At 43.1% G+C, this 11054-nt stretch overlaps 1 protein-coding gene across 1 annotated transcript; it reads right to left on the reverse strand.

The window, feature by feature from the left end:
* Nucleotides 1–1197: 1197 nt before the first annotated feature.
* G0s2 (G0/G1 switch 2) lies at nt 1198–2206 on the reverse strand. Its single transcript, XM_076831448.1, has 2 exons — nt 2050–2206; nt 1198–1895 (listed from the first exon to the last, which is right to left on the reverse strand). Exon 2 carries the CDS (start codon nt 1863–1865, stop codon nt 1551–1553), a length of 315 nt encoding a protein of 104 aa, XP_076687563.1. The 5' UTR covers nt 1866–1895; nt 2050–2206; the 3' UTR covers nt 1198–1550.
* Nucleotides 2207–11054: the final 8848 nt, after the last annotated feature.

The following is an 11054-nucleotide window of genomic DNA, read 5'->3' on the forward strand; positions in this document are numbered from 1 at the left end:
TGAGTTATTGAAAGCTGGACAAGGTGGTGATTGAATGGGCAGAGGAGTATGAACATAGAAGAGGTATTTTGGAATGAAAGGATTAGATTGGATGAATTCCTAGGAAGATTCTGGACATTTAAGATTAAGCTCTGCCTCAATATGAGGTCAAATATCCCATATAGTAAACAGGAAGAACTGTAGTGTCACTGACATTAATTTTCCTCTTAAACTACAAATATGTTTTTTTTTTCTTGATTAATCTCAACACATTCCTACTACTCTTTCCTTTGGGGTGATAAGAATAGATATTAGGGAGAGCTAGTATTTGATCAAGTCCAGGAATGTTGGGTGGAATTTGAGCTAGCAGAAATAAATAAAATGCAGTGTCTATATGTGTACAAGGATGGTTTGGGGGTTGCTGAATCAGGTTTGGCAAAAATACATGGCCATTAATAGCAGTAGTCAAGCATCTGTCCCCAGTTAGAGTAGGCAATATTAACAGTCCAGAAGGGGAGCATCAAGCTGTGCCCAAGCCTGTGGTTAACTCTTTGCTTAGTCCTACAGAGCTTCTGAGTTAGTTCTTGTCACAGAGCAAACTTGTCCCTGGAGGAAGAGGACTCAGGTCTGTGACAATCATTATTTTCTTTCTAACCTAGAACTTAAGTTCCAGAATTTAAGTTCCTGGGGAGGAAGGCTGGGTAAAGCAAGACTCCTCATCTGATCAGGTGTTCTTAGGAGCTTGCCTCTTATGCTACCAAGTAGTTAGTTTCCTTCTTTCTCCCAAACTCCCACCTTCTCTTTCTCTTCTCTTCTATTCTCTCTTTTCATGAAAATACAGTTAGGAAGAAAGAGGTATCAGCAGCTATGATAAGGAACCCCCAGCACACAGGTGTAAGGAATAAACATGTTTGTTTTTGGGTTTTGCCCTGGATTTTATCAGTTATCTCCATTAGCTTTTTATAGGTCAGAAATTGACTTATTTTCTGATCTTAAAATACTTCCGGTGGGACTTATAAAAATTTTGCTTTCTATCTGTAATAGGAAGCAAACATGAGTCCTCAATATATATGTATAATAGCAATATCAGAGACCCCATGAAGCAAGTGTCCAAAGCTGTTCAGTGTACAGTACTCAGGGGAGACCTGTCACCAGCTTGTCCACCCTCCATGCTGCCCATTCCAGGTCACCCCATCTTTCAGGAATTAAATTATGAGATACAGTATAAAACGTTTTTATTTCAAAATGCAAAATGGTGTTCATTATAATAATAATAAAAATAATAATAGTACAAAAAGCATTTCTCCTTCTTCCCTAGTGCAAAACGATAGATTCTCAGATAGCTTACAGATACACAGTTTTGGATATATTATCACAACACAGTGCTGCATAGCAGCAAAACTCAATCCCAAGCTCCTTTTGGTGGATCCACGTGGCAGGTCAGTTCTAGGTGTCAGTGACTTCTCTCAAAGGGCACGTGGCTCTTTTTGTCTCCCATTTGAGTCAGGATCTGTCTGTCTGTCTCTGTCTTTCTGTCTGTCCCCCCATCCCCTTCTGCTGATCTGGAGTTCTTAGGAGGCATGCTGCCGGTGGGAGTGGGCCCGGCAACGGAGCAGGGCTTCCTCAGGCTGCTTGCCTTTCTCCAGCAGGGCTTGCCTGCCTTGGGCCTGTCGCTCCTGAGCGCCCCGCAGCTCAGCCACCATTGCCTCCTCGTCCCGCAGACGGCTAGCGGCTGTGAAGGGGCTGCACACTGTCTCCATCAAGCCCAGCACCACGCCGAAGAGGGCCAGCACGCTGCCCAGCACGTACAGCTTGACAAGCTTCCCCTTGGGCTTCTGAGACATCATCTCCTTAGCCAGAGGAATCAGCTCCTGAACCGTTTCCATTTCGGGTCCGGGCTCTAGCGAGTGGGTCACCTGCAGGAGGAGTGGAGAAGAAAACGTGGAACCTTTAGTCCCCCAAGGTGGCTCCAGCTTCCTGGGCACCCCTCCCTTGGCTCTCTTGGGCAAGACCTCCCCGGGACAGTGCGCCCAGCCCTTGACCGGGTCTGCATGCCCAGGCGGGCTTTACCTTGGTGGCGCAGCGCGAGCAGCAGGCAGCGCGAGCTGGGGCGGCGGCGCAGCGGCGGTCAGCGCGTCTGTCTGTCGGGCTGGCCTTGGCGCTTTCCTTCTCCGCGGCTGCAGCTCTTCCAGAAGGAGTCTCCGCAGCTGGCACCTAGTCAGCGTCTCTGGGCCGCTTATATCTTTTGCCGAAGACCCGCCTCCTGGTTTGCTGGCCCGGGCCAGCGCTGCACAAGCCAGAGAAAGGAGGGGGAGGAAGAAGGGGAGGAAGAGGGGGAGGGGGTGGAACCCCGCAGAAACCTGGCGGGAGGTGGCCACGAGCTGCGCACGACCTGACTGTGTGAGCTGGGAGACCCTGGACAGGGCTGCTGCAGCGGTCAGGGCGGGAGGGCAGGTCTGCAAGCCAAATCCCAGTTGGGGCAGCTGGAAGGACCTAGGGAGGTGTCAGCATACATTTCTGACATGACACTTTATAGTGGCGTTGATAGGTGCACAGCCTCGCTGCCTGATTGGTTCAAAGGTGCCTGCATTGCTAGAGCCACTTAACAGAACACTAATCATTGAGGTGCCTTTTATGCGCAGAGGTAGGGGTAGGTAGTGGGGTGGGGATAAGTCCCTTTACCTGTAGGGTGTTTCTATGGAACAGCCATTAAATCCAAGTTGTCCTCCCTCTCATTTGAAAAATGATAACTTCATTAGGGGAGGAATGGCATGGAAGGGGGCTGCTAGTAAAAATTTGTCTGCTCCTTTAGAATGAAATTATTTCATTCAATGATTCTCTACCACTTCCCTGGATCTGGGGGTACAAGTTAACTGTGCCAGGTCAGCTGTGTCATAGAAGCAGTATAGGGCAGGAGGGGGTGAAGTAGACAGATTGGGTAAGAAACCAGTATCCACTCATGGAAGCTTGAGACTATAGGATTCAAATTTTGTCCCTGCATCCCAGATATCATATTTTCCCTATTTATAGCATGGCTTATATAAATAAAAGATACCATATTGTCCCAGAGTTTTATTTATAGGATAATTTAGTTTCATTCTTAATGATAATAAAGAACATTTAAGCTCTAGATCATGATTTTCAACTTATTTTAATACACCCATGTCAATTTCATTGAAATATTCCCAGAATTGAAAACTTGGAACTTAATGGGTTAATTTGACTAGGATTAAACATAATCAGCTGCCTGGTGGGGGGGCAGGTTGGGTTCTAATTTAGCTTTGGTTATTGATATACCAGATAATTCTCAAAGTGGGGGGAAAGGAGAAGAGAACAGGCCAAAGGGCTTTAAACAGGGACAGGGAGAAGATAGGGGGAGGAGTGGGGAAAGGCATGGGCCAGAAAATTGCAAAGGTCACTGATGCAATCTTGCAACAGCCTTCACAGTCCAGTCTGTCTGGCTGAGCCTCACTGAGCTCCGCTGCAGTGGAAGGGGCTGCCTTACTTGGGTGGGTCTGAAGTATTCCCCAGATAATTCAGTCAAAAAAGGAAATCATAACAACTCTCTTTTGCTTTGGCTATTAGTAATTCAGGTGAGGATTTGTGAGTCAAGGTTACCTAAATAGCTAATTTAAGATTTGCATTTTAATCTGTACACATGCAGTCAAAGTGACCAGGGGTCAAACGGGGATTATCCCTTTAGGACTCTGTCCCCTGACTATTGTTCGTTTAACCTAGACCAGCAGGAAAATTCTGAAACAGGAATCAAGCCAAGTCTTGGCATTTTTCTTTGAATCTTCCTTATAACTTCGTAGCATTCTCTAATAACTGGCAGAAATGATTTGGGAGTGTTCCAAGCATGGTGGCTCCTGGAAGAGTGTATGATGTGACCTTGATTTGAAGGCCCTCCCCTGGTTTTCATTCTGAAGGTGAGTCAGGCCAGCTTCCGGCCCAAAACTCCGAAATGGGGCAGAAAGCATTTCCTGGGTTTCTGTAACTGGAAGAAGCATACCTCTTACATGGTCAGCAGGCTGTCACTTCTTGGGGGTTCCCCTTTAGCGTGATCTGCTGTGTTAGAGCACAGCACCAGCTCCCATGAGCTTGCTTCTTTTTCTCTTTGTCTGACTTTGACCCCCTGATCTCCACCCCCACCATCCTACCTTGCTGGGCAGAAGGTGCAGCAATGCTGTGGATTAAGGTCACAGGGAGATTTGGTGTTGCTGGTTTAGGTGGTAATTGAGGATCAGTAGAAGGTCTTGGGAGTAGAAGGTCAGGGAATCAGGGACAATTCATGCCTAGGAATTTTGAGCATCCCTCCTCTCTCTCAGCAAGGAAAGATGGGATGGTGGGGTGTGGAAGGTTAGGTAAGGCTTGGGAACCAAAAAGGTGTCTTGACCCTGCTGACGTCACTTTTAGAGAAGTAAAACATGCGTTGCATCACACATAGGCACATATTATAGCTATGAAGGTCAGACCAAGCCTGAGGGTGGCCAGTCATGTGCTCAGGGTTGAGGGATTTTCTGAGATGTACTATTTTCAGTGTTAAAACTGAGTCAGTTCTGAGCAGAGAATTACCTGTATTAGTCCATTTTTCTGTTGATACCACAGACTGGGTAAATTTTAAAGATAGGAGGTTGATTTGGGCTCATGGTTGTGAATTTACAAACATCAAGGAGCCACATGTGGTGATGACCTTCTTCCTGGTGGAGTCCTCATTAGATATAGGACATTGCATGACAAGAGGCAGGGAGCATGTGTGTGAACGTGTGTCTCTTCTGGTCTCTCTCCCTAATCGTAAAAGCCACCAGGATTGAATCATGGGGGCTATACTCTAATGACTTTATGTAATTTAAAAAAAAAAATTTTTTTTAGTTGCCCATGGACCTTTATTTTATTTATTTATTTATTTATATGTGGTGCCAAGATTCGAACCCAGTGCCTCAGACACATTAGGCAAGTGCTCTACCACTAAGTCACAACCCCAGCCTTTATCTAATCTTAATCACCCAAAGCCCCACCTTTAGATACCCTATTCAGATTAACACCCCTGATAACTCACAATAGGGATTCAAAATCAACATATGAAACTGTAGCGGACATACTTAAACTGTTATCAACATTTAATTCTTGCCCTTTCTAGGAATGCTGGAAGGACCAGTTTAAAATTTATTTATTTTGCTTTTCAAATTCTTTCTCCTACACATTAAAACACCCACAGCCATCTGTAGAGGAAGAAAATCACAAAGAGGCAACATGTGGTCTAAGGGGTAAGTGCCAAAGAGGAAGAGCTGTCCCTAATACTGTGCCTTGGATATTGAAGAGACAGGGGATAGAGGTCTTTTAAGTAGTTTATTGTGTATGAACCTCAATTATTAACATTGTTATTTTGTTGATGGATGGTTGCTGCCTGCACTAAGTCACTCGTCACCCCTGGAATTCCAGGAGGCTGGAGGCAGAGGGTCATTCTGGAGACAGGCAAAAAAAAACAGTGTCAACTCCATTTTATTGGTTCCCTGGGCTTGAAATGTTGTGTCCATTTTTTGGTGAGGCCTCTGACTACTCCATTCCACCAGTCTCTGTTCAGTGTTCTGCTGTGTTTATCTTTACAGCACTTGCTACCTGACTTGATGTTGATAGAGCGATGGGAGTGGTTTTTATATTGCCTCTCACGTCCAATGGAGGATAAATTTCACGAGGGCTGGAACTTTGTTTTGCTCTTCATGGTGTCCCCAGTACCTAGTATAATCCTTGGCACATAGTAGGTTCTTCACAGATAACAGTAGGATTGGTGGATGGGCTCTGCAGTGGACTGGGAAGCATGATAGAGGAGGGACTATGTTATATTCACTGCAGTCAGTGGATACTCAAGAAGACAAGCTTCTGGATTCTAGATGTAAAATTTGCATGACCTAATATTTTCGAAGATCTCTTTGGCTGATCTTCCCTACCCATTTAGCTTTAGCCCCCATTCTTCTCCCATAATAACCCTTTGTTCCGCAGAAGAGTTTCTTCTCTGACCAAGAAATAATTCATTCTTGTTTCTGCTGAGGACAATGCTCAGCAATTCTCCGTGCTCACTTGTGCTCACTCTCTTCTTCTTCACACTACCTAAAATGCTGCCCTCTCTCTTTTGTCTTTCTGCCTTTCCTGAGACCATGTTCAAGTTCATATGCTCTGAGAATCCATTAGCTACGCGAGCACACCTTGACCTCTCCTTTCTTTGAATTTCAGCCGGCTTTGCGGTTGCTCCTGCCCAGGTTGGCACTGAAATGCATACTGAGTTTTACAGCTGGCTCATTGTTTCTAGTGGCTTGCCTCATCTCAGCGGAAGATAAAATCCCTCATGGTGCTAATGTATAACAGGGGTCCAAGCAGTTACATTGACCTAAAAAGTTGGTACTAGGATATATATTGCAAAATGACCAGTTAGGATTCTCTTGGGAGATTTATTTTAGGCAGAGTGGCCTGTCCTTGGCTCAGAGCCCTGGGATTGAAATTGCTCAAGACCTGGCAACTTGGCTCAATTTCCTCAACTTTGTCCTCCTCACCTTTCACTTCCACTCATAATTTAGTGTCTGGCATTGCAGTCATTGGCTCACTCTGGGCTCCCCTTCCAAACTGCCCTGGGACAAATCACTGAGAAACAGACCCTTCATAGACAATTAGCATTTGACCTCGTGGCTTTTGGTCAATAAGAGCCACCAAGCTGCTGGAATAGGCAGGCTGTTCTGGGACCCCAGCACTGCCATGGATAGTGTGGTTGGGATCACCTGCACACTGCTGCCCACAAACCACGTCTGAATCACAATAGCATGCTTCACAAGTCTGAATCAGCACCAGGAACTTCCCTCAAGCTTAAATGTCAGTTGGACTTAAGAATACAGGGCTCTGGAGTCAAGCAGACTTGTGTTCATTTAAGTCCTGACTTCTCCACTTGCTAGGATCTGACCTTTGACGAGTGATATAACTTTTTTGTTCTCTACTTCCTCATCTATAAAGTGAGAGTGATGATAACCCCTGTTAAATAGGGTATGGTGATGAAGGAGTGAGAGAGACCACGTTAAATTGTTGAATGGTGTCTTGCACAAGACACCAATAAATAAATATAAATGTAAATAAATACATAATATATATTATACAATATGTAATACACATATAACAAATAAATAAAAATAGAAATAAATATATAAATATAGCAACCAATAAATGGCTATCATTATTCAATTGTCTTCATTTCCTGCTACATGTATGCAGTTTCCATGATTCTTTATCTCAGCTGGGACATTCACACTTCCTAGGTAACACTTAGGAAGCTTCCAGGAAGGTCCAGAAATATTTGTTGAAGCCATCCATGTATATCATGCTATATTTAAGCATAGTTATAGAAAGCAGAATACAAACTGCTACTGACCTACAGAAACTTATTGTCAAGTAGAGGACACACATATAACAAATTATTACATATACCAGAATAAGCACAAAAACAGACATATATGACTGGTGAACGAAGAGATGAATGTATATTCAATTTGGGGAGGAGGTGATCAAAGAAGATTTCTAAGTGTGATGATCTGTGAGCAGCTTAGGAAGTTAAAGACTGGTCCGTGTTTACCAGGTGACTCTGGGAGGGAGGGGTGCTCAAGCTGGGGGAATTTGAACAAGAGGATTGCATATGAAAAGGGGAAGTATGTGAAAAAGCATTGCTTAGTCCAAGAAAAGTTAAGCAAGATTGGTGTCACAGCATGAAGAATGGGTTTTTGGAAATGCCAGGAAATGAGGAGGAAGTAGCAGGCAGGAGCCAGATAATGAACAGTTATGTAAATGATTGCCTACGTATGTCATTCTTAGGAACAGTTGGCCACTCTTTTCTTCTAGAAACACGTTCTCCTTCACTTCCATGACACCATATTCTTCTAGTTTTCCTCCAGATCTATTCTAGACACACCTCAGAATCTCTTTCTTACTTTTCCTTTGTCTTCTTTAGGTGATTTAGTTTACTAGCAGGACTTCCATTTCTGCCTCTACATAAATAACATCCAAATCTGAGCTCTAGATCTGTATATCCCTTTACTTAGTCTACATTTTGACACCAGTGTCCTACAATTATCAAGCTCACCATGTCCAAAGACAAATTCAATATTTCTACCACCAAGTTTCTTCGTCTAAAAAAATCATCCTAGCAGCTCAGCCGGGAGCCCTCCTTTATTTTCCTGTCGCCTCTCATCTGTAAAAAAATCACCAAGACTTGTCATTCTTCCTCTCAAATGTCTCTTGATTATATCTGCTTTCTATCCCCTCTGCTACCTCTGAATTTAAACCCCATCATCTCCTAGACTCTTGGTGTGGTCTCACAGCTGGTCTCTGCCTAGGGTCTGGACCACTTCACTCCAGTCCAATCTACTCCACTTTAATCCAGTGTAAATATAAAGGAATAGAGTATGAATGTTATATATCCCTGGTTTCCTTCAGACCCTTCAGTGGATCTCTACATTGCCCTTGGGATAATGCCTGATTCTTAGCATGCTTCATAAGGCCACCCAAGATCTTAACCTTATCTATTTTTCCCTCAATCCTCACTCTCTAGATGGAGCCGCACTGTTCTGTTCGAAACTTCAGATCCTTTCTCATGTTGTTCTCTGCATTTAGAGTACCTTCCCCATCTGCCTTCACCTGGTGACCTCTTACTTATTATCCAAATGTCACTGTCCTCTCACCCTCAGGGAGACCTCTCTTACCTGGATGAAGCCAGCTCTCCTTTCTGCTTGTTCCCACGCTGCCTCACTTTCTATTTCCTAACTCTGTTGTCTGTCTCCATTGCAGATCTGAAGGCTCCATGGAGTCAGGAACTGTCTCTGTCTTGTTTGGAACAGTGTTTTTAGGTCTAGCGCAATGCATGGTTCATTGAAGTATTTAGTACACAGCTACCAGTTTGTCTCAGGTTGAAGTGGATGACTTATAGACAGGGTCCCAATATCTCCTTCAAGGGCATGCCACTGATGACCTAACTTCTTTCCACTAGTACCCACCCCCTAAAGATGCCACTACCTCTCAGTAGTGCCATAGTAGCTTGGCAGGTGATCAAACTTTTTAGCATATGGATTTAAGATCTGACCTATAGTCAACATCATCTTTTGTTATTTAAAATTTTTTTAAATTTTTTTTTCTACTTTATTTTTTAATTTGTTCTAATTAGTTATATATGACAACATAATGCATTTTGACACATTGTGTTTTTTTAATTAACAAATTTTTCTAATGAACACTTAAACTTAGAAGAGCAGAGTACAAAGCTGTACAATGTGGCCCCAATTTTATATTTATATATTCTATGCAATCTATGGTATATGTGTCAAAAGATACTGGATGTAGAAAAATTAACATTTTACAGACACGTGCTTCCTCCCTCATTATTAGCATGTGTTACTTTTTTCTATGAGGATTTCTTTTTTATAAATTCTTTTATTGATGCATTATAATTGTACATATTAGTGGGATTTGTTGTTACATATTCATACATACACACAACACAATTTGGTCAATTTCATTCACCAGTACTTCCCTTTTCCTTCTCCTTCTCCCTCCCCCAGTCACCTTCCTGTATTCTATTGGTCTCCTTTCTGTTTTTGAAAACCACCGTTTAGTCCCTCTTTCTTACAACTCCATCATTCAGTTTTTCAGCAGGTCTTGTCAGTTCTACTTGCAAATGGATGATTTGATTCTATTCAGTTCTCTGCATCTCCACTGCCTATGGCCTAGGCCAAGCTTCTGTTGTCGATCACATAGGATGGTTGGAGCTAAAGGTCACTGCATCCTTACTTATGTGCTTTCTAAGATCTGAGTATGTGTTAACATCAATCCTACAAGCAAGTCTATGAGGTGGATTATTATTTTCTGCGTTTTTCAGATGGGGAAACTGAGGAACAAAAGGATTAAGCAAAGTGCCTGGGATCAGACAGCTAGTCAGCAGCAGCAGAGATGGGATTTAAACGGACTGTCTTATTCTAAGGTCCAGGTTCTTCCCCATTCAATTCTCTGTCTCTCTAGTTGATCACAAGGCCCCATGTCAGTGGGTCTTCTCTCAGGTTGCAAGTTAAAATCATTGAAGGAACTTAAAAAAATACCTATTCCCCAATTACTTTCCAGATCAGTTAGATTTCCTGGAGTACAGCTTATGGATCATAAATTTCTTAAAAAAATTCCAAGGAATTCTCATATATAACTAGGGTTGAGAATCATCTCCTCTGTGTGATCTGTCCCTGCCTGCCCCTCCCACCCTTGTTTCAACCCGTTACCTTGATCAGGCTTTTCTCACCCCTTCTTCTTACTCCTTGAAGAGGCCAATTGCACATGCTAGGCAAGCGCTCTACCACTGAGCTATATCCCCAGCCCTGGCCAAGCTCTTTTCTGCCACAGGACCTTGTGCTTGTTCTTCCTCTGCTTGGAACAATCCTTTCCGGTATCATCTGGGCCTTGGGTGTGAGTTTAGAGATCCTAATCCCTGAAAAGTTCAAGTCTTCCTCCCTGATATATAAATACAAGAGAAAACAATATTGAGCTTTAAAATAAGTGTATGGGGGACCTCCAGCATTCTAGTTTTTCTGAAGGTATCTACTTCTTGTCTTTTTTGAAATATTAAAAAAGACAAAATTTAAAAAGGAATTTTGGAACCCCTACTTTGCTGCTACCTTTAGTATGTGTTTAGCCAGCCTTGGAAAATTCACCCCTAAGGCTTTCAGGCTCATCCCAAGATAACCTCCTCAGAGACCCCTCTTTATTCCTCTTAAAGAGGCATCCTCACCTTCCTGAGACCCCCTAAATATAAATCCCCCTGTTTTTAAAAAACATTTCATAGCATTGAATTCTGTAATTGTCAGATTTAGCTTTTAGTCTATTTGTTTATGATTTGTGTCCTTCTGAATGCAATTCTCTATTTTGTTAGATGCTGTATCCCGACCTAGTAGTACATAGGATGTCTTGTAGAAAACCGGTGCTCAATAAGTATTTTCAGAATGAGTGAACAAATGAATGAATGCAGGCTGATGTATAACAAAAAGTAGTGAGCAGAGTCAGCTCAA

The sequence above is a fragment of the Callospermophilus lateralis genome, chromosome 13, assembly GCF_048772815.1.
Source record: "Callospermophilus lateralis isolate mCalLat2 chromosome 13, mCalLat2.hap1, whole genome shotgun sequence".
NCBI classification, from domain to species: Eukaryota; Metazoa; Chordata; class Mammalia; order Rodentia; family Sciuridae; genus Callospermophilus; species Callospermophilus lateralis.

Bases quoted from the DNA above. Each gene is read 5' to 3' on its own strand.
- G0s2 (XM_076831448.1), bottom strand. From the start codon at position 1,865: ATGGAAACGGTTCAGGAGCTGATTCCTCTGGCTAAGGAGATGATGTCT.